We start from the raw sequence: 22770 nt of genomic DNA, 5'->3' as shown, positions 1-22770 counted from the left end.
TGCCAGCCCACTGACCAGGGGCAAACTGGGTCTCCCCGAGGAACTGGATGAATCCAGGCTTGTTCCCCTTCACCCAGACTCGTTCCCCGACCTGGAAGTCGTCCACAAATTCCTCCTGCGTCTCCGAGGAGGGGGCGCTGGGGGTTTTCTCCCCCGGCACGGACTCCTCAACGGGAGCAGCCGCTGGAAGAGCAGAAAGGGTCAGAAGGGTCAGAAGGGTCAGGAAGAGTCTGTCCAGGTCCAGTTAAAGTGTGGTTGGGGGGGGGCACACCCAGCAGTGCTTGGGGCTACTCCCAGTCAATGCTGGGGGCTGCTTGTGGTGAAGCCTGGCTGGGCCCGCTGTGAAGGGGACGTGCCTACCTACTGCAGCATCCCAGGCCGCCGTCATATCTGGGCAGCTGAGGGGAAATCTTTGGACACACCCCGTGATGCTACGGAGCAAGCCAGGCGAAAGCTCCAACCCAGTGTCTTATTTCTGCTGTGTCCACTGGCCCATCTTCTTTTTCTTTTAGGGGGGGAGCACCCCAGCCAGTCCTCAGGGCCTATTTCTGGCTCTGCGCTCAGGGTCACTCATGTGAGGTTGAGGCTGGAGAGTCCCATGGGGTGCCGGTTGCCCTCCCCACTGTCCTGTGGCTACGGCCGGCAATGAGGCCCTTTAGTCCAGGTGAGTCCACCTCCCTCAGCCTGTCCCCAACCCGGGCGAGGGGGCTAGCAGTTAGGAGGGAGCGTGTTGGTCGCCTCAGCTGTCACCAGTTGCCGTGACACTAAAGTCACACAACGTGAGACTCGTGTGTGAGAGCTGTCCCCAGAGCCATGAACGTGCCTACAGCTCAGGGAGCACTTCCCAGGCGAGGACTCGGGAGGGGGTTCCCGGGTGGGAATGAGTCTCCCCTGGACCGGGCTGAGCGCACTTACTGGCCGAGGGCGCCTTCAGGGCCCAGCTCCCATGCTTGAGGATCTTGGTGGGGGCCTTCAGCCCGCTGGGCCTCAGCAGACTCATGGTCAGGTGGTCAGACGCTGCCGCGGCCACTACTGGGCCCTGACCGTCGAGCCCACTGTGGGGCCTTCTGAGGCACACTTGTTCTCAGGGATAAATCTCTGAAGAGCAGAGGAGAGAGTCTGTCTCAGGGGAGCGACCACAGCAGCTTCCGGAGCCCAGAGAGCTGCCAGTCTGACACTCGCCACCCCGAGTGCGACCCCCAGCCTCCCGCACAGCCCCCTGAGCCCACCAAGTGTCATTCCTGTGCAAAAACTCAATCCAAAACAGACAAACAAACAACTGCAGATTCGGGGCCAGAGGGCAGAGGGGACAGGTACTTGCCTGCGGGCAGCTGACCCTCACGCCCTCCCTGGCATCACACCCACCCCCAAACACATTCAGGAGCCAGAAATCGTCCCTGAGCACTGCGAGTGTCACTGACCACCTCCCTGTCCAGACACTGACTAGCCGGGAGGCGACTCAGCAGTGATCGCTGGTCTTGTGTGTGCGCGTGTGCGTATGTGTGTGTGTGAGAGGCCAGGGTTACACACAGAAGCTAAGGCAAGCAACACGCACACTTTTTACTATGGGCTGAGAACTGCCAGGGAAAAGGGCCCAGCAAGACTGCGCCAAAGGGGGGCTGGAGAGCGATAGCACAGTGGTAGGGCGTTTGCCTTGCACGCGGCCGACCCAGGTTCGATTCCCAGCATCCCATATGGTCCCCTGAGCTCTGCCAGGACTGATTCCTGAGTGCAGACCCAGGAGTAAACCCTGTGCATCACCAGGTGTGACCCAAAAAGGAAAAAAAAATTGCGCCAAAGGGGAGCGAAGGAGGTTATGGTGTTTCCTTCGTTCCTTGTGACGCTGCCCAAGTTTGATAACCACAAGCCAGTATTAACTCCGTTTCTTAACCCACAGAACTGAGGCAGACAGGTGGATGGGGGAAGCGTCGCCATGGCAATGGAACTCTGAGGAAGTCAACAAAAGCTTCATGGCCACCAAAAGACCACCTGAGGGCACGGGACCCAAGGTCTGGTCAAAATTAGCCCACATTAGGAGGCCCAGAGCAGGCTGGACCCCCCGAGGGAATAGGAACAAAGGCCAGGAAAGGAATTTCTAAGAGGACCTTGGACCACTCAACTCTACCCCCTTGGCAACCACCCTAGCAATGGACTCTAGGTAGCTAGAAACTCCCACCAGGGGCAGCCTGGGGAAAACCTGAGATTAGCCACCTTGAACCAAGGGAGGGCGCTCATGTGTGCCCGAGCCCAGGGACTGCTCTTGCCTACGAGGTCGGTCATGTCACGGGCTTCTCCCCTCCTGAGGTGTGGACTTTCGGACCGAACGCAACCTAGCAACCTAACGTGTTCAGTGGCTTTCTGCGCCTCTGGAGAAGCCGCACTCTCTCTCGAGCGTGTTACTCCCTCCCTCATTTCCCCTTCCTAAAAGTCTCCAAATAAAATGTTCCTGCTTCATGCTCATCTACTGAAATGCTTTTCTGCGAGAAGGACAAAGGCCCGGGGGCCTGAGGAGGTCGAGATTCGACTCCCTTTCCCTGAAAAGGGCAACCCCTCACTCCGGCCCGAGACCCCGGGAAGGCCTAGTGGGCGTTGTGGGGCTGGCAGGGCTCATCGCGCTCATCAGTGCCAGCGCTCCAGCCAGTCCCGGGGGAGTGACATCTTCTCCTCTGCTTCTCATCAGCCCCCCATGAGGGCCCACTGACTTCAGAGTCATTCCACATTGAATAGAAAAGTCCGCAGGGGGCAGAGAGGCAGGACAGTGGGGAGGGCACTTGCCTTCTATCCAGTTGTCCTGGGCTCGATCTCCGTCAGCACAGGGACGTTAGCCGGCCAGGGTGATCCGTGGGCACAGCCAGGTATGGCCACCCCACCCCACCCCACCCAACCCCCACCCCACCCCCCCAAAATATATATATAACTACTAAAAAAACTTAAACGAACAACAGATTAAAAACTATCATACACTAAAGAACTGTTAAGAGAAAAAAGCCAACCGCACGCAGGGAAAAAGCCCAGAGACTCAGATTCACCTGTGTCACACTGCACTCGCAGCTTAAAGAACTGAGCTCTGCCAAACAGGCTCGTGCCAGTCTCCTACAGAGACTGAAAATGGCACTTGGAGTCTAGAGTGTTCCAAGGTAGAATGAGAATTCAGCAAGGAGGAGGGCATCATGGGCCCTTCTTAAAGGTGCAGGCGTCACCCTTCGTGACGCCAGGGTCTGGCTGAGGCTCCGGAGGGCTGCCCTGCAGACGCCAGCACTAGGTGGCCAATGTGCCTCTGGTCCCTGCGGGGCCCAGTTCTGGACTCCTGGGCCCTGAGAAAGTGGTTTCAGAAGACGTTTGACAAATGTTTATCAGTTACAGATCTCCAACTGAGGTCATTCGGTGTCCCCTGAGTGGGACCTGGACTCAATGACCGTGCCCAGGGCCCTCCTCAGGAGCCGGGCCATAAAATCTGTGGGCGGGGGGGGGCGGAGGGGCAGAGCGACAGGGCAGAGGCCCTGAGCCGGACCCTGACAGCCCTGCTCTCTGTGACCCCAGTGCTGTGAGCAACACCTGCCGCACCGTGGCCAGGGAGTGGCCCAGCCCACTAAGGCCTGAGAGTTGTACAGAGGAGTATGGCCTGGCCTGCTCCGGATGGGAGCACAAGCTGAATGAGTGAGGGTCCCCTCGAGGATGAGTGAGCAGGAATGGGGGAGTGGTGGGGAGGTGGGGAGGGCGGAGTGACCTAACCTGGGGGATCAGGACGGGACACCTGGACAGGACACCTGGACGGGACACCTGGCGGTGCTCAGGGCCGACTCTGATCCAGTCATCGGGGATCATCCTGGCAGGACCTGGTGGGGGTGACGTACAGGGTGGGGTGGGGTCAGTCGCAGGCAAGGCAGGCTCCTTGGCCCTGGGCTACCCTTCCGGGCAAGGATACCTATTTTCTATCTTTCCTTTTGTTTCTTGGGACACCCGGCAGTGCTCAGGGTTACTCCTGGGTCTGCACTCGGGAATCACTCCTGGCGGTGCTCAGGGGACCTATGGGGTGAGCCATGCACCAGGCAAGCGCCAAGTCTTGATGCCAAGGTGCCCACGAAACACAGTGTGCAACAAGGGACTCTACAGAGAACGTCAGGGACAGCAAAGGCTACGAGGAAGTCAATCAATTCTGAAAAAACACAAAAAGATGCGAAAGGAGGGGCTGAAGTGAGAGCACAGTGGGGAGGGGTTTGCCTTGCTCACGGCTGACCAAGGTTCGATCACCAGTCCTGAGCACTGCCAGGAGTAATTCCTGAGCATCACTGAGTATGACCCAAAAAGCCAAAAAAAAGGAAAAAAAACAGCGCTAAAGAAAATGTGTTTGAGCTTCACGCCCTACCGAGGTCGCCAGTTGCCCCCCACGAGCGGCTCTCTGGCACGGCCACGACTCCAGAGCACAGAAACCAATCTCTTAATTATCTAACTTTTAATAGAAATATTTCCAGGGTTAATAAGTAAAAGAGCAGAAATCCAAACCCAGCTGTAGAAAGCAAATCATTTCACAACACTTTTTCAGGATGTCTGATTTGGGGGGGGGTCGTAAACTCTAAAAAATAATGGTGCATCTTTTATCGAAACAATGAATCTAGTCAAAGTAGACAGAGTGTTAACTAGAACTCATCTGCCTCACAGGAATTGGGAGGGGTGGGTGGTGGCGTTCTATTGGGGTTCGTGATTAAAAATAAGTATTGGTAAGGGGAAATGTGTTTGATATTTACACGACTGAGACCTAAACCTGAAAGCTCTGTAACTTTTCCCACAGTGATTCAATAAATAAATAAATAAATTATAAAAAAAAAGAAAAAAAAAGAAAATGTGTTTGAGCCTCACTGTCTCCCTGAGACTTGAGCACTTAATGCCGTGTGTGAGCCCAGTAGAGTCTCCGGCCTGAACAAGCCCCGACCCCCTCACCCCCATGCTCCTGTGTTTGGAACATGATCCTAAATCCTGTGATGGGACCACATGTGTCCATGACAAAGGCACTAGCAGGCTCACGCCCTAGAACATCCCTGCTTCACACAGGCATGGCACACGGGTCCTGGCCTGCTAGCAGCTGGCAGTGACTCGGCAGGAAGCAGAGGTGTGAGCCTGAACGTGGGTCAAGTCCGTTCCTTCAGCTTGGAGGGGAGGAATGTCCGAGAGGGGGTTTTGAGCATGGCCTCACAAGCATGAGGTCCTGAGTCCAAGTCCCCGGGGTCACACGTGCACCTGGCACAAAGCCGGCACAAACCAGGCAGCTCTGCTGTCCCAGCACCAAGCAGGAAGGGGGGTGACCCCAGGAGAAGGGCCACCGAGAGAGGAGGTGGACACCACAGAAAGGAGGAGGGAACACAGGGCAGGAGTTGAGGGCTGCAGGCCCGGGAGCACCGGGCAGAGAGCAGCCCTGGGGAGCAGGAGGCCAGGCGGGCGCCCCTTGTCACGGGCCACTCGAGGCAGTCGCACAAGCCGTGTGCAGACCCACGAGGCTGACAGGGCGCCAGGGACAGGGCAACCCCAGCAAGGATTTTTCTTTAAGTTTTGGGCCATGGGGCCAGAACTCTAGTACAGCGGGGTGGGCGTTTGCCTTGCACACAACTGACCCGGGTTCAATCCCGGCATCCCATAGGGACCCCAGAGCACCTCCAGGAGTAAGTCCTGAGTGCAGAGCCAGGAGTGACCCCGGAGCATGGCGAGGTGTGACCCAAAAACAAAACAACAGCAGAGCAAGCGGAAGGGCCCGGAAGCTCCGAGCCACGGAAATGCCGAGGTTGGCGCCCATTCGCCCCCGCCCCCCACCAGGCCAGGCCGGCCTGGGATCAAGGTGCCTGAGCATCCCCAGACAGGATCTGTCTCAGCGGCTCGGTGCGTTATCTCAGCCTATCACCCAACTCGACTGGGATTGACTCTGGTTATCTCCTTGACTGGTTACCTTGGGCATCTCCGGGGCCAGCCGCCAAGCTCCGTCCTCCCACCTGGCCAGGGCGGGATCAGGTGTCAGCAGCTGGGCCCTGAACACCCCACCTGCCCATCCAAACGCAACGCAAGCACAAAGGCCAGGCTCACCCCCAACTCGTAGGACACGACCAAGCTAGGGGCCCCGGAGAGCACTGGGCCTGAGGAGGGGTCCCAGAGATCCCCAAATTTCCCTTGCTCGACGGCCCGGCCCAGCAATCTGCATCAACCACTGGGCCCGAGCTCTCTGCTTGCTCAGCGAAATGCAGCACCTCACACCTGTGTTTGGAGGGGAGGAACACCAAACTTTTTTTTTTGGCTTTTTGGGTCACAACTGGGGATGCACAAGGGTTATTCCTGGCTCTGCACTCACAGGGGTTACTCCTGGCTCTGCACTCAGGAGTGACTCCTGGCTCTGCACTCAGGAGTTACTCCTGCATTGCTCAGGGGACCATATGGATGCTGGGACTGGAAGCGAGTTGGCCACATCAAAGGCAAAAGCCCTACCCACTGTGCTATCTCTCCAGCCCCAGAACTCCAAACTTTATATAGAAAACAATGTATTTCACAATGCCTTTTCAGCCATTCTGATTGTTGGGGGGTAAATTCTAAACAATCATGGTGCATCTGCATCTTTTGTCGAAACAATGAATGTAATCAATGTAGAGAAGTGTTAAGTAGAAATCATCTGCCTCACAGGCATTGGGTGGGTGGGAGCTGGGGTATAGTGGGGTTCTTGGTGGTGAAAAATGAGCACTGGTGAAGGGTGAAGGGAAAGGTGTTTGATTATTGCATGACCGAGACTTAAATCTGAAAGCTTTGTAACTTTTCCCACGGTGATTCAATAAAATAAATAAATAAATAAAATTATGAAAAACAAAAAAAAGTAAGGTGGAGTTCAAGCCCAATTCAATCAGCTAATCGGTGGCTGAATAAATAGCAGTACTCCTACATTAAAAACAAACAAACAAACGAAACACACTGTAGTTGTGAGGCGAGTGCATCAGCAGCCTGATGGCACCTTCAGACTCCAGATACCCCAAAATTGCTGCTGTGCCTTTGGCCAGACCCCAAAAACTTGGGGCAAAGTTTACCAAGTAAGTAAACAGCCAAAGTTAGGTATGTGGGAAACACACCCACAAGCCACCTCCGGCTCAGCTATGTCATTGGAGGCATGGCCTCTCTGCTTCCTGGTTGAACTGCTCAATGGCCATGATCCCAGAGACTCAGAAACAAATCTCGAAACCCAGGGGCTTTTGGCAGAAAGGCGTCTGGTCTCTGCAGTGCTGGGCCCATGGGTTCATGCCTTGGCCTGTCCCCCTGGCAGCCAGGTGGCCGCTATCCTCCAGAGGTCACTGGACAGTCAGGCTTGGGCCCTCAGTGACAAAACTTGTTGGGCCTCACAGGATGGGGGTGGAGCCAGTCCTGTCCTCCCTGTCCCAACGAGACCCCAAGTCATCGTCCATGAATGGCCTCTCTGACTCCTGATCAAGCTGCTTAATGACCAGGATGCCAGAGACTCAGGAGCAAATCTCGGAACCCAGCAGGTTTGGGCAGCAATCCCTCCAGATTGAAGTGTTCAAATTTGGAATTTCAAAATCACGTGGCCACTACTACAGCCACACAACATCATAGGTTATTCATAACCAGCAATAGAAAACAAACTGTCTACTGTTGCCTTTTCAGTAGATCTGAGTGTTGGGGTAAAATCTCAAACAATAATTATGGGTCTGGTGTCAAAATATCGAATGTGATCAAAGTCGAGAGAAAATAATTTGGAAATCATCTGCCCCACACGTAGGGGGAGGGTGTGGGATGGGGATATACTGGGGTTGTTGGTGGTGCAAAATGGGCGCTGGTGAAGGTATGGGTGTTTCATTGTATGACCAAGACTTAGACCTGAAAGCTTTGTAACTGCTCTCATGGTGATTCAATAAATAAAATCATAAAAAATGAAAAAAAAGTAAGGTGGAGTTCATGCACAATTCAATCAGCTAATCAGTGGCTGGATAAATAGCAGTACTCCTAAATAAAAAAAAGAGAGAGAGAGAAATCCAGAAAAACACGGCAAATCTGTACCCCAAGCACACTCCTCCCCAAACGATCCATTTTCCCCCACCCGAGATAAAGCCGACATGCTATGGGTCACATCCTCCTGCCACTGACCCCCAAAACCCGACGCTCCCTCCTCCCACCCCGGGGACTGATGGCACAAACTCCATCTTTGTTTCACGCCATACATGAGACATTTGTCACTAGAACCTGATGATTCACTTCAGAACCTCAACAGAAGCCACAAAGATGGGGAGCCCTGCTCGGGGAGCACCATGCAGGGGCTGCTCAGAACTTCTCTGCCTCTGTCCCCCGCCTGCTCTGGGGACGATGCATAGACAAGTGGCCAGGGGTTGAGACCAGAGGAACCAAGCCTGGAGGAAGCAGGTGCTTGTGTTTTGTTTTCTCTGGAGGCCTGTAACTACGGCTCCTCTTAAGAGACAAAGAAGGCCACAAATACGCAAACACTCTGAACTCGGTTAGCACCCAACTCTGATTTAACGCCAAGATCTGCTCTAAATGAACCTTGAAAGGGTAAGCTAAATATCTCTCAGGGAAGCAAATAACCTTAGGGGATTATCTGCTCTGGTACTAAAAATGGGGAAAAAAAGTCTGTTTTGTATTTCTTGAAAATGTCAGCTTGACTCAAAGCTGGGGTTTCCGAAGGCAGTTCTATTTCATCCTGCAGCACAAATGCTTCCTCCTTGCTAGAGCTTTGGCTCACGTCTGTCCAGCATCTTCTGGACAGGGAAACACCAGCCCTGGGAGGTGTGGCATGATGGGACACTGGCACACAGGAAGCACCTCAATTTGGGTCATTTTTCCCCCTTAGGACTCCGAGGACCCCTTACCCCTCAGGCAGCACCGCATGACATTCTATCAGGAAGTTACATAAAAATCAGTCTTCTGTTCCAAAGAAAATTTCAGGAGCTGCAGACACAGTTCAAGACTATATACAGCCTGAAGGCACAGGACATATGCAAACGGCATCTATTCACTGTCATCAGCGAGCCTCGTCACCCGTCTCATGCTGGCATTCAACTTCAAAATATCCAGATAGAGGAAACTTTTATGTGTCAGGGGGGAAAATCAGAGTTAGCAAGAGCTCGAAGAGAAGAGCAAGCCGGCAAACAGGACTGAGAGAAGGTGACCGAACGTGAGGCCGGTCTCTGGCCTAACCCGGGTCCCAGCCCCAGCTGCCCTGCAGAACCCACCAGGGGACACCCCACATGCCTCGGAAAACTCACGGACACCCCACATGCCATGGAATCCCCCCAACGCTCACAGCCGCTCAGGTCTGACTCACACACGCCCTTCCATGCAAAAGAGCTGAAGGAACAAGGATCCCCAGGTCGAAGCTTCTAGTGTTGGGGCTGGAATGATAGTACAGCGGGGAGGGCATTTGCCTTTCATGCAGCCAACCTGGGTTCAAATCCCGGCATCCCATATGGTCCCCTGAGCACCGCCAGGAGTAAATCCTGACTGCACAGCCAGGAGTAACCCCCGTGCATCTCCGGGTGAAAAAATTAACAATAAAAAGATAACACCGTGGAGGTGTGCAGACTGGGGGCGGGGTGCAGAGGGAGACCTCCCAGAGAGCCTGGCCCAGAGTGAGCCTAACATCCCCAAAGACCCCGTAGGATGGCTCCTCCAGGTCTGGGGTGCAGCCTCACACTTGAGTCTAAGCCACCCTGGTCAGGATGTCCAAAGAGTCCTCAGAAAAGAACCGGAAACTCTGCATTGGAGCAGACCACAGAGGATGATGCAGGGGAAGGAAAGCATTAGGGGGCCTCTTTCGAACTGCTCAGGGGCCCAGGTGACTGTTCAGAGCGGGAACTGTGTCTGCCTGCGGACAGCTAAACCGGCTCCTGCCCGGCCCTGCCCAGCCCCGAGCACCCAAACAAAACATTCATGTTTAAAAACGGCGTATTACTACAGAGACACCTCTAACAACTCCCACCCGGCGAGGCTCAAGGGATAGGCTCTGCACTCAGGAATTATTCTGGTGGTGCTTTGGGGACCATATGGGATGCTGGGGATTGAACCTGGGTCAGCTGCGTGCAAGGCAAATGCCCTCCCAATGTATATTGCTCCAGCCCTTGTAATTCCTCTTTAAAAGCCCCTAGGGTCATATCTGGTGGTGTGTGGGTCCCTCCTGTCCTGAACCCGGGGCTCACCAGGTGATGTTGGGGCTCTAGCCCTCTAAGCTATATCCCCACCACCCATAATTCCGTATTAAAAAAATTTTTTTGAAGTTAACCACAGGGGCCGATGGCACAGCGGGTAGGGCGTTTACCTTGCACATGGCCTACCCAGGTGAGATTCCTCCTCCTTCTCGGAGAGCCCGGCAAGCTACCGAGAGTATCCTCCCCGCATGGCAGAGCCTGGCAAGCTCCCTGTGGCATATTCGATGTGCCAAAAACAGTAACAACAAGTCTCAGAATAGAGACGTTACTGGTGCCCGTTCCAGCAAATCGATGAACAATGGGAGGACAGTGCTACAGTGCTAACAACAGAGGCCAGAGCGATAGTGACCAATGCCAGGCTACTAGAGTGCCAGGAGTAACCTCTGAGCATCGCCAGATGTTTCTCTCTCTCTCTCTCTCTCTCTCTCTCTCTCTCTCTCTCTCTCACACACACACACACACACACATGCGGGGGGCCCCGCCAGACCACTCTCCGGCCTGCGGAGGTGGCCCTAGGATCCGTAGGTGCTGGGAAGGACCGACCGAATGAACACGAGACACAAGAGACAGAATACAGCTCAGAAACAGAGAGAAAAAGGGACAGGACTTTATTGGGGGCAATCAGGGTATATATCCATTAGTGAGGCAGCTACACAAAAGGTCGTGCCCATATATGGTTAGGAAGGTTTGTTTTCACCTATCATGCATTACAAGGTTTATGTGTATCTGGTACCAGACACGAGGTGATTACACAAAGGGCCATGTCCATATGATTGACCAGACATGAGGTAGATACACAAAGAGCCATGTCCATATGATTTATAACATTTACATGCATCACCTACCAGACACGAGATAGTTACTTCTTGTTATTACTGACAGCCATGACAGATGTTCTCTCAGGATAACCATACATCAAGATAACCATACATAGCACTGGTTTTGCCTGTTGCGGGGTCACGTAGGTCAAGATGACCATACATAGCACAGGCTGTGCCTGCTGTGGTGTCCGTAGGTCAGGATGACCATACAGGCACTTAGGCCTTGGTCAGTTAAAGGGCCAGCTTCCCACACACACACACGTTAACAACACGTGTCTACCCTGCATGATCTGCTCTGCTGTAACTGGGAGTGGGGTGAACCTTTGCATTATCAGCCCAGTTCTACTCTTCTCAGTGGATTTCACAGGGCCGTTTAGCCCCCAGGGCATTTGCGAGGGCCCAGTGCCAAACTCGCTGATATTACATACACACATTTTTACTCAGTCCCACCTCATGATTGGCGCCGGGAGCATTGGGGCTGGGCACGGGTTCAGGCTGACTCCCTGGCTTAGCACTGGGGGTCACACCAGGAGAGGCTTGGAGGACCATATGGGGTGTCAGGGAATGAACCCGGGTCGGCCAGGGGCAAGGCAAGTGCCCTACCCACCTTACTATCTCTCTGGCCCTGGTACGCCGTTTTTAGAGGACATTATCAAGCTGATGTGTTTCCCACTTGCATCTTCCCCTTCATTCCGGTACTTATTTTCCCTTTCCCTCCCTTTCTCGCTGAGGCTGAGGGTCACACACTCTAGGTGGTGGTTACCCACTTGGGGGCGGGGGGTCTCACTCGGGCTGCCAGAACTCCAGCCATGCACAATTTTCCCTATTTACAGTGAATAATATGTCATAGGAAAAACATCTGGTTGAATGTGTAAACACACAAAAAATAAAAGGGCCGGTGGTCTATCTCTCCCGCTGCCCGCGTTCGGTGGTCTCAGGCCGTTTCCCAATCCAGGGAAGTGGATGGCGTTGGTCAGGCGAAGGAAGGAAACGGGGACCAGGCTGGTTGGTCTTAGCAGCAGTTTATTACAGGGAAGAGATGTATGTCATGGAGGCCCCAGGATCTCTCAAGCATGTGCTCCTTTGTTCTCTCAGCTTCTGTCCTCAGCCCCATCTTCCCAGGTTCTCTGATGCACATGTCCCCCCAGAGAGCCCTTAAATCTCCCTTATATAGATCACAGTACCTCTAAAGGGCGCAATATAATGATGTCATCAAAAGGAGTTACAGAAAGAACATTGAGGCAGCAAACCATACATTGTTTCTTTATATCCACACTGTTTCTTTACAAGTGCAGGCCAGGAATCCTGGCCTCACCTTTTACAAGCTACAAGCACTTGGATTAGCACAACAAAGACCAGTCCCTAGAGCTTGAAATCTACATCAGCCTGCCTGGAGCCAGGCATCTACATCCCAAAGATCAGGCCTGGCTTACCACCTGGGATCTGCATACCTAAGGCCAGCTAGGTTCCTGTGAGCTAAGGGAAACTGCCTCAATATACTGAAATCATTTACTGAAGGCAGTTTGAAGGGGAGAAAGTTCAGTCTCATCCAAGCTAGTCAGGACACACAGGGAAACTGCTTCTAGGACGTGTTTCTCCTCTCCTTGTCCAACCAACATATAAGCATACATATAATTTTGTATGGACACAGTAAGAAATACTTTGAGCTTATAGAATTGCTCTCCTAGGGCCATCTCGATCTCAGACTGCAGTGCTCAGGCCAGATATCTTTCCTATTCCTAGCAGCAGGGTCCTAGTCTCGTCGTTACTTTTGGATCATGACAGCATTTGCCTATGATCAAACTCTTAACTTATAGTTAAAATCATATTTGCAAACAAAAAACCACCTTTCAGAAAAAGACAACATTTAAAAAAGAAAAACTCCGGGGGGGGGGGGGGGGCAGATAGGTAGTTCAGTGCGAAGGTGCTTCCCTGGTATCAAAGAGTCAAATATGGACCCCTGAGAACCCCTAAGAGTAATCCCTGAGCATCACCAGGTGAGGCTCCAAGCAAAAACCAAAGAAAAGCAAACAAATAAATATGTGCTGAAAATAACCAGTAGGAAACAGGCTGGGACGGGCGTGTGGGAGAAACAGAATCTCCCGCACACCCTGCGCCCAGCCCTGAGGTCACACTGCAGAACCTCAAGAGTTAGAATGAAAAATGGAGGCAATTGTATTTCTAGAAAATGAGAATGTAAGATTAGAGTCTTCAGGTCTTGCCAAGACTCAATCAAGGGGAAAGGTGGTCACGAAAACAAAATCCCTCACAAATGGCTAACTGGAAAAACGCAGTGACAGACTTGAGTATTTCTGGCTGGAGCAGCCCTGCCTTCCACTCTCGAAGCTTCCTCCCCAGCCACAGTCAAGTCAGGGTGGGACGGGCACAAGGACAAACATCGACCAGCAGCAGAGAAACACCAGAAATAAACACATTTAAGGACAATTGATTTTTGAGAATTCAGTAAGGGCATTAACAATTTTAAGCCAATTTGTTGAAACAGGAGGGTCTCCATAAGCAAGAGGAGCAGCGGCCCGAGAGACAGCACAGGGGAAGGCGCTGGTCTTGCACGCAGCCAACCTGGGTTCTATCCCTGGCAGCACATATGGTCCCCGAGCATGGGCAGGAGTGATCCTTGAGCACAGAACCAGGAGTAAACCTTGAGCACTGCTGGGTGTGGCACAACTCCCGTCTCTCCCCAAAAGGAAGAAACTGGAGGCTTCCAGGAATCACTGAAATGCCAGTGTCAGTGTCACCATCACAAACGAGGCATAAACGAGGCAGAAAGAGCGTCAAGTTCAAAGGGCAAACACTGAACTTACTCGGAAGGCGCCCTCCGACTCCATGGAAAGAAGGTCCCCGTCGAAGGGAATGAGGTCCAGGCTGTACTCCTCCCTGTGGATGAAGGAGCCCAGGACGCCCCGGTCCTTTAGCCGCTGCTCACACAGCAGGCGACGCTGAGGCACAAACAAGATGTGGAAATCTCTTATGAGGCCACATCTGTCTTCACTGCAAGAGAAGGACCGTGCATTAGCCTGAGGCCCCGAGGCGAGGACTGCTCCCCAGGGCCCTCCCTGTGCCTGACACACAGTGGGCTGTAAAGAGACGCTTATAAGCTACCCCCCACCACTGACTCGGCCCAAGATTCTAGTTTTCTTGCTCTCTTGATTTTGATGCTTTTTCTGGAAACCGCTGACCTGTGCTCTGCCAAGGGGCAGTGTTAGTTTCTCTTGGGCCATTAATGGGACATGAAAACTCTCAGGGTTGGGGCTGGAGCAACAGCACAGCGGGTAGGGCGTTTGCCTTGCATGAGGGCCGACGCGGGTTGGATTCCTATGTCCCAGCATCCAATATGGACCCGTGAGCACCACCGGGGGTAATTCCTGAGTACAGAGCCAGGAGTAACCTCTGTGCATTGCCAGGTGTCACCCAAAAAAAAGGAAAAAAAAAAACCTCTCAGGGTTATTGTAACGGACATCTGTTTCTTGCAGAAAAAAAATGTTTCTATTTAATCAAGCGATGTCTCTAGGAAAATAAAAGGTTGCTCCACACCGTGCCCGATTTTGCTCAAATACCCCGTATGCTTTTAAGTCCTTAGGGGCCACGTCGATCAAACGTAATGCAGACTGGGCTGGTGCACTTCCTCCATAGATGCTGCAGCATTAAATTTTAATCAGCTTCTCCTGACTTTGCTTATGAAGTTTGAGCATATGGTATTCAGTACTTGAAAAAGAACCATTAGCTGTTTTTCTTTTTATAAAGAAATTTGGGTCCTTCTAGCACAGCGGGTAGGGCGTTCGCCTTACAAGCGGCCAACATGGCCGACCCGAGTTTGATTCCTCGGCCCCTCTCGGAGAGCCCGGCAAGCTTCCGAGAGTATTCGATATGCCAGACACAGTAACAACAAAGTCTCCAATGGAGACGTTACTGGGCCCGCTCGAGCAAATCAACGATCAACGGGAGGGCCTACTGAGACAGGCCGGAGCTTTCTACTGTCCTGAGACAGGGGGTTTATGTGGTTTGCCCTGTCTCCCCAAGCCCCAATACACAAAGTTTCCCATTCTCTATTTATAGTTTTTGGGCCACCCCGGCAGGTGCTCAGGGATAACTCCTGGCTATGCACTCAGAAGTCATTCCCGGAAGACTTGGGGACCGCACTGGGTTCCGAGGATCTATCCTTGGCTGACTGCAGAGTATCCTGCTCCTGACCCCCCATTCTCCTCCGACACACTCTCACATCTGTCCAAAGATCCACTTCCTAAAGCGCTGGCAAGCAAAGGTGTCCTGATGAGCACTCAAACCACTAGAGGAATGATTCCGTATGGACCCAGCATCAGCTCTGAGATACCTAAGCACATTTTCAGCCATTATATCCATCAGTTCTAGCCGGGGTCTGACGAAAAAATTGATATTCTTGACATCGGCTGCTGGCAAGAGGCTTCTTTTGAGTGTGAACATTTTCTCCACCTCATGTTCCTAGGAAAGCACACATACAAATGGTGAACAGAACCCCTAAAACTTACCAGCCGACCCAAACTTGGGCATCACTGCAGGCAGCCAACCTGGGTTGGACTGCTGGCCTCCCACACCGTCCCCAAACACCACCAGGAGTCAATCCTGAGTGCAGAGCCAGGGGTAAGACTGAGCACTGCCAGGGGAGGCCCAAACAAAACAGACCAACAACAAAAACTCAGGTGTTGTAACACTCCCACTCCAAAGCACAGTATACTTTAGTGTTGAGTCGGAGAGTGCAGAGGTTAAGGTACATGCCTGACACATGACTGCCAACTTCGCCCCCTGGCACCACAAGGCTCTCAAGCATTGCCATGTGCAGCCCAAGAGAGGCCACTGGAGTGGCCTGGGATATCCCTGCCACCACAGTACCAAGCATCATCGAACTGCTAAGAATCACCACCAGGAGGTGCCCTGGGGCAGTGCTCAGGAGACCCGGGGCCAGGGAGAAAGTAGAGCAGGGAAGGTGCTTGCTTTGCATTCAGCTGACCCAGGGTTCTATCCCCAGCACCCCATACTGTCCACTGAGCACTGCCAGGAGTGATCCTGAGTGCAAAGCCAGGAGTAAGTCCTGAGCACTGCCTGGCATGAGCCTCCAAATAAAATTCAAAACCACTTTAGTATAAAAATTTAGATTCCCCAAAGTCAGGTGTATAAATTCAGGCTGAAGTAACCAATCCTGTGTCTGAAAAACTTTGAGCCACATTAAGTAACAATCAGAAGACATGCTGATCCGTCGAGAAGAGGGGGGAGCACACCCACCCTTGAAAGGTCCACTGAAGGCTCCTATGCTGCCCAAGCCCCTGAGCTGCCTGTGCCCATGTAGCCGAGCCAATGCGGTGCCCGCAGCTCTCCTTGAGATGGGGGCTTTTTTGCTTTCCTGTCTAATCTTGGGATGTTTGTAGGGGCTCTCTCTGCCTTTGGAGAAGCCCACAGTCTCTCTTGAAATGTTACTCTCTCTCCGCTCGTCCTCTTCCTAAAAGTCACCAAATAAAAGGTTTTTTTCCTTCAAATAAATAAACAAAAGGTCCACAGAAGATAAAATATTTACCACTCATACAAGCGTCAGTGATTCTAAAAACCAGACAGCTCTGCACACCAGTTACTCCAGAAGTGGAACATCATATTACTCTTGCTAGAGTCCAGAATGACAGTTTCAAAAAAAATAACCAAAACACTTTTACCTTTAGAAGTGAGCACTGTGCAAGCAAGCTATTCGGTCCTGTGAGATGCTCATCCCAAACTACTGCCTGCGGGAGGGAGAAGCATCCCGTCCTTTGAGTAAAAGGAATTTCAGTAACGGCCAGCAACAAACAACAGCCATTTGGACAAACAAACTCTGGACAAACAAAGCTTGCAGTTAGCAACAGCTGACACACTCATATTCCTGGCCTGAAGAAAAACAGCATCAGGGCAAGGGGCGCGACTGGCCTCGGAAGCAATCACTGTCCTCCACAAAGAGTGTGTCTGCAGGGTCCTGGGGTCAGACTGGGGTCATGGACCCCGCGAGTGAACTGCCAAGGAGACCCTGGAGGAGCAGGTAGCTGGAAAAGTGGCTCCAGGGTCGCAGGCCGCTACACCCTGCACGTGGGACAGCGGGAAGGGCCTGGACGCGGGGCTGCGCTCGGCCTGCCAGAGGGACTCGAGTCGCCCCGTTTCCCTCCCAGGGCCGGGCCGCAGGGCGGGGAGCGCAACGCCCCCTCTCTCGGGCTGCACTGGGGGACGCCCCCGGCTCCAGAGGCTGCTGCCAGCCCCGGCCCTCCCCTCGCTGCCCGCGCACTCGCCCGGGAATCGCGCAGGGAGTCCAGGGTCTCCCGCGCGCGGAGGACAGGTGCGATCTCGGCACCGCCCAGCCCCGCCGCCACGTGATGCGCGGGTCACGTGAACATCCTGACGTCACGCCTCCTCCGGAAGCCGGAAGCGGCCGGGGACCCCGTGCCTCTTCGGGGTCTGGCGTTCCGCCTCTTGGTTCCGCCCAGCCCCCCGCCCAGTCCTAGGGGTGGGCGTGGTTCAGGCCTATGTGGGCGTGGTTCAGAGAGATGGGCGTGGCTCGGCCCGTGTGGGCGTGGCCCGGGCGGAGATGGGCGTGGCTTGGGTCCACGTGGGCGGGGCCGGGACTCGACCTCATTTCTCAGCTTCGGCTCTGCGTCCTTCTCCCTGAGCAAAGCACTGGTAATACTGATGGATTTCTGCAGGGAAGCTTTCTCTTCATCGGAGTCTCTTATGAACTCGGATTCTCGAAAAGACCAAAGAGTTCAAAATGCCAGAAATCAAGCCAGAGAGAGGCCAGTGCACTACTGCCCTAGAACCGAGGCTCAACGACTCCCAGGACTGTTGCAGGGGGAGGAGCCGAGGCTTTGATGCTTGCAGAAGTTTAGTGAAATTTTACTGACTGTGAGGGAGAAAAAGTTTGACTATGTGTACATGCCAGAACCTGCGTATCATTCTGTCCATTTGAATTTAAAGAAACAAGTTAATAACTTTGGGAGATGGAGAACAGAAAGAGAAAAAAAAGGACTTGTTGCACCCACACCCCCCCCCAAAATAATTCTTTTAAACAGCTAATCCCAGGTTGAAGTGCAATATCTTGAATAAATTATTACCAAGCTATGACAACAATTAAAACACACACATGCAAAGCAATTATATGAATGTCATGCAGAGCGGCTTTATGCTGGGAGTATCCATTGATTCTCAGTCATTTCAGTAACTTTCAGCAAGTTTGGAGATTTTGTTTTTGAAACCTTTCTGAGCCAGAACAGGGGCAAAGATTGTTCCGACTAATCCAACAGAGAATGATTTTCATCCAGACTCTGGAGAGGACCAAAGTGAGTTGCTTTAAACAAAACGGCAATTCGCAAAAGGCCAGAACAGAAAGATGAACATGGGTTTCCGGTAGAGGATGAGAGCTCAGGACATACAGAGTGGGTGGCCTCACACCCTCGGCCAGACTCTCCTCCGGACTGGCTTGCAGAGCAGGAGGAGGAGGACCTGGCCTGGGGAGAGAGTGCGGCAAGACAGAGAAGGAGCAAAGACACAATAGATACAACCCAACGGGTGCGTGTATGGCTGTGTGTGTGTGTGTGTGTGTGAGAGAGAGAGAGAGAGAGAGCATTTACACCACAAAAGGACGTGTGTGGGGGAGCACAGGGCGGGGACGGATGGCCAGTCAAAACTGGGCAATGCCACAGCTTGGAAAGGACATGAGAGGGGACAGAAGTGTGGCTCCTGGGATGCATATTTCTAGAGAGACAGAAGTGTGTGTGAAATGGGGGATCTCATTAAAGTCCGGGGTCCAGGACAGCTGTGGATGTTCATGTCCTACTCACTGGTTCAAATCTGTGTGCCTTGGGGACGGAGGGAATGTGCAGCCCTGGGAGAAGTGGGGAGGGCCAATGGGAACTCCCTCCATCCACCTTGCGGCACTGGGTCATGCATGTTTAGATCACATGCACTGGGCCATAGCACCAGTGATGCGGGCAGGTGACACAGTGAAGGAGGCGTAACTTACAGCAACAAGCCGAGTCTCCCTGGTGCCCGGGTGAGTGGGTGAACGAGGAGCATGTTCCGAGGGTCGGATCCCTCCAAAAATTGACAGGAGGAATCGAAGACTGAGGCCCATGTTAGAAATGGCAGAATGTATGTCTGGTTAGTGAGATCCAAGATATCCGCACACACATTACAGAATTCTCATGGGGTTACGGCAAACGGAAATTCTCACAGAGATGAAAAGAGAAGTGTGTATTTATCTCAGTGTGTGGCTCACACTTACACTCCAGATCATTAAGTAGTAAGAAAAGAATCTGAGACTAACAGAGACCTCTTGTATTCAACTCCAAGGGCTGGACGTACACCAGAAAGGGTGGTGCAGTTAAGCTATTACATGAGTAACTCCTCGCTAGGAAACAGGATCTTGTTTAGGTGGAAATAAGAGGGTTTTAGAGGAAAGGCAATCTCTGATGCAACCCTGTGGGTCAGGAATCTTGACCTCCTATGGCATGTGTTTGAGGGATGGGCTGGGGTCTACACTTCACAAACAGGAGAACTGGGTTGGTCCCTACCACTGCATGGTCTCTGGAGGTGGGAATGACAGCAGAGCACTGCATCTCCAAAGCAAAGCAAAGCAAACTTATTTGGTAACTGATCCCACCATAAGATTATTTTAAGAGTTCCTTGCTCTAAATCTAACACACACTTAGAAAATCTGATTTTGAATGTTTATTCAAAGTGAAGGGGTTTAAGGAAGATGAGCAGATTCTGATTTTTTGGGGGGAAGGGGGTTATACCGGGAGATCTCAGGGGTTCCTCCTAGTTCTGCACTCAGGAATTACTCCTGGCAGTGCTCAGGGGGACCATATGTGATGCCGAGGCTCAAACCCAGTTGGCCGTGTGCAAGGCAACTGCTCTCCACACTGGAATGTCGCTCCAGTCCCAGATCCCCATTCTTTGGTCAGGACTATCCAACTTGCCTGAGCCATGAGCTCTGAGGCAGGAGGAGAGGGAAGCTTCCTTGGCATGTTCCTGACACAAGCCTGGAACATTGCACAATCTCCCGGCTGGCTGTCCATGACAGGGCATGTGTGGCGACCCCTACATGGACACGGCCAAACAGACCCCGGCAGCTGCTCCTGCTGACCAGTCCTCACGGCTAATTCCCTTTGTCTCCTCTCAGCTCTGACTTCTACCGTGCAAGCCACAAGTGGCTAGAGGACATCGGGTCTCTTTACCGATGCCCGAGTCACAAATACATGGGCCCCTTTAAAGCCACACGCTTTAGAGTTGGTGTCCTGAGCAACAGCAGAGGGAGGAGAGCCGGAAGGGAGGTCTCCGGGGCCAGAAACCTTTCCCAAGGGATCACACTATCCAGATTCTTTCCTTACAACTTACATAAGAAATAAATCGCAGTCATGATGCAAATACCTTAAAGTGTTACTGGGGAACCTTTCAAAATGCAAATAACAAGAACCAAATATTAGAAACAGGAAGAGAAATGCAAATACAGCCAGGAGAACTAAATTGGCACTGAAGTTCTTTGCTGTGGCTTGATCTTAAAGGGTGAGTGCTCATGTGTGTGTGTGAATGTGTGTTGTGTATGTTGTCGAGAGTATTTTGCGAAACAAATGCAAGACACAGAGGGATGAAGGCAGCCAAAAATATATATATATACAACGACTTGGTTTACTAAAAAATATATATGAAATTTATTTATTATAACGTGGATAGACTTTCTTTAGTCTTACCATCAAAGACACACAAAGAGAGCAAAGGAAGCAGGAGTGGGAGGGAAAGGAGAGGGTGAGGTGAGCACGGCAGCGAGCGAGCGCGGAGACAGCCAGACATCAGCACGCACAGTGAGCTCAGGACCGTGGAGACTGCCTCCCGGCCCCTCAGAGTTCCTGACCAAAGGCCGCGCCTGACATTCTGGTTCTGGTATCTGTCCTTGGCCTTCAGGGAAGTGGGGGACGCAGAACAGGACCACCCCCCCACCCCGTCTGCTCTGGCTTTAGCAGTGGTCTGAGCAGGGGAGGACTGGCCCTGTCTTCCGCAGCTGGACCTGTTTTGAACCTTTCAAAAACCTAACTTGGAGACAAGCTCCCGAGAGAAACGCTGACTTTCACAAAGTGCAGAGACACGCCTTTGGCACACATCACGTGCAGCTAAGCTGGAGATAACAACAGTCTGGGAAAAACCCGCAGCAAACCCAGGGGCTGGGTGAGTGGAGCTGACTTCCTCGCTCAGAGGCAGCCTCCGTGTGGGAGCCCAGGATGGAGAGAGCCTCCGCCATCAGCACTGCACGACACCAAGGCCCTTGGGGGCAGGCAGCGGTTTCTGCATGAACCCAGGGAATCTTGACCTAGACCCTTCCCAGGCTTTCAACCTGAGAGCAGAGCAAATTCCTTTAGCACTTTATCTACCATCACACTCAGACCTACATCTGGATCCTTTACAATCTCTACCTGGCGATTAAGATCCTGAGATTAGCTACAATAGAGTCGTCTTCAGATTTCTAAATTGGACACAACTTGCCGTGATTAACGAGAAGAAACAGTTCAATATTTGAGACCACGTTTTACATTTTTTTACTCGCACACACAAAGAAAATAAAGTCGTCATTTGTTCCTTAGATTCACTGAAAGTTTTTTTTCTTCGGGGTGGATGGGTGCACACCTGGCCATGCTCAGGATTTACCCTGACTCTGGGCTCACGGTACCACGTGGGGTGCCAGGGATTGAACCCAGTTCAGCTTTGTACAAGACAAGATCATACCAGTTCTAGGACTTCCCTGGCCCCTGAAAGAGTGACTTTCCATGGATGGCTGCATAAACATTCCTGGGACATCGGGATGTGGGTGGGGGGCGGGGAGCAGAGGCGATGAGACAGCAGAGGGAAATGGACAAGTGGTTAAATTGGTCATTTATTTTTTAAAATTTATGTATCTATTTTTGCCGGGGGTCACGCCCGGCAACGCACAGGGGTTACTCCTGGCTTTGCTCTAAGGAATTACTCCTGGTGCTGCTCAGGAGACCATATGGGATGCTGGGAATCGAACCCGGGTCAGCCGCGTGCAAGGCAAACGCCCTACCCCGCTGTGCTACCGCTCCAGTACTAAGTTGCATGCCAAGACGAGTGTCTTAAAAAACAAAACCAAAATGGAACAAAAAACTGCTTCGCCTTCTGACCGACAGTTGCCTCCTCAAGCCAGGGCACCAGTCATGATTCTGGGGGGATGTGCGCTGTGGGGAGCGCAGGGGAGGACGGGACTCTGGTGTCTGTGTGCCCCCAACTTGGGAGCTGTCTCCTGCAAATAGCACCAGGGATGAACCGACCATTTGGGACCAGCACTGGGGGGCTGGGAGGATGAGCAGAGGGAAGGAGCTGAGATAGGCGGCAACCATGGACGTGCAACAGACCCCGACAATCGCCACTCAACAGTACAGAGGAGGGGGTCTCCCCGCAACCAGAACTCACAGTGGGGTGGGGTGGCGGGTGCGCTGTGTCACAGGGAGTTATAGCACAGTAGATTTCATGGGAAACACATTTCCCTTCCTTGTGTCCTCCATCTTCAGCAGCCTGGCAGTGGGCTGGCCTTGGGGATACTCATGGCTCCTTGCTGGGGGCTGGGTGGAGGGAGGGAACTCTGCCTCCTGCAAAGCCTGTGCTCCCTGCGGCCCCAGACTTCAGAGCAAAGCTCAGATATGCTTAGACCCATCTGCCTCTTTCTTTTCTTTTGTTTTGGGGCC

At 52.6% G+C, this 22770-nt stretch overlaps 1 protein-coding gene across 1 annotated transcript in view; it reads right to left on the bottom strand.

Annotated features, from left to right (window-relative positions):
- Positions 1–22770, bottom strand: part of LOC130015899 (vacuolar protein sorting-associated protein 33A-like) — a 115214-nt gene that overhangs the window by 62012 nt on the left and 30432 nt on the right. The window contains 3 exon segments of the mRNA XM_056106644.1: positions 13840–14026; positions 15366–15493; positions 16714–16779. Of these exon segments, the coding sequence (XP_055962619.1) occupies positions 13840–14026; positions 15366–15493; positions 16714–16779 (381 nt within the window).

Source organism: Sorex fumeus, unplaced genomic scaffold (assembly GCF_029834395.1).
Source record: "Sorex fumeus unplaced genomic scaffold, SorFum_2.1 ptg000137l, whole genome shotgun sequence".
Classification (NCBI taxonomy): Eukaryota; Metazoa; Chordata; class Mammalia; order Eulipotyphla; family Soricidae; genus Sorex; species Sorex fumeus.
This window is presented reverse-complemented; position numbering and strand designations above follow the sequence as displayed.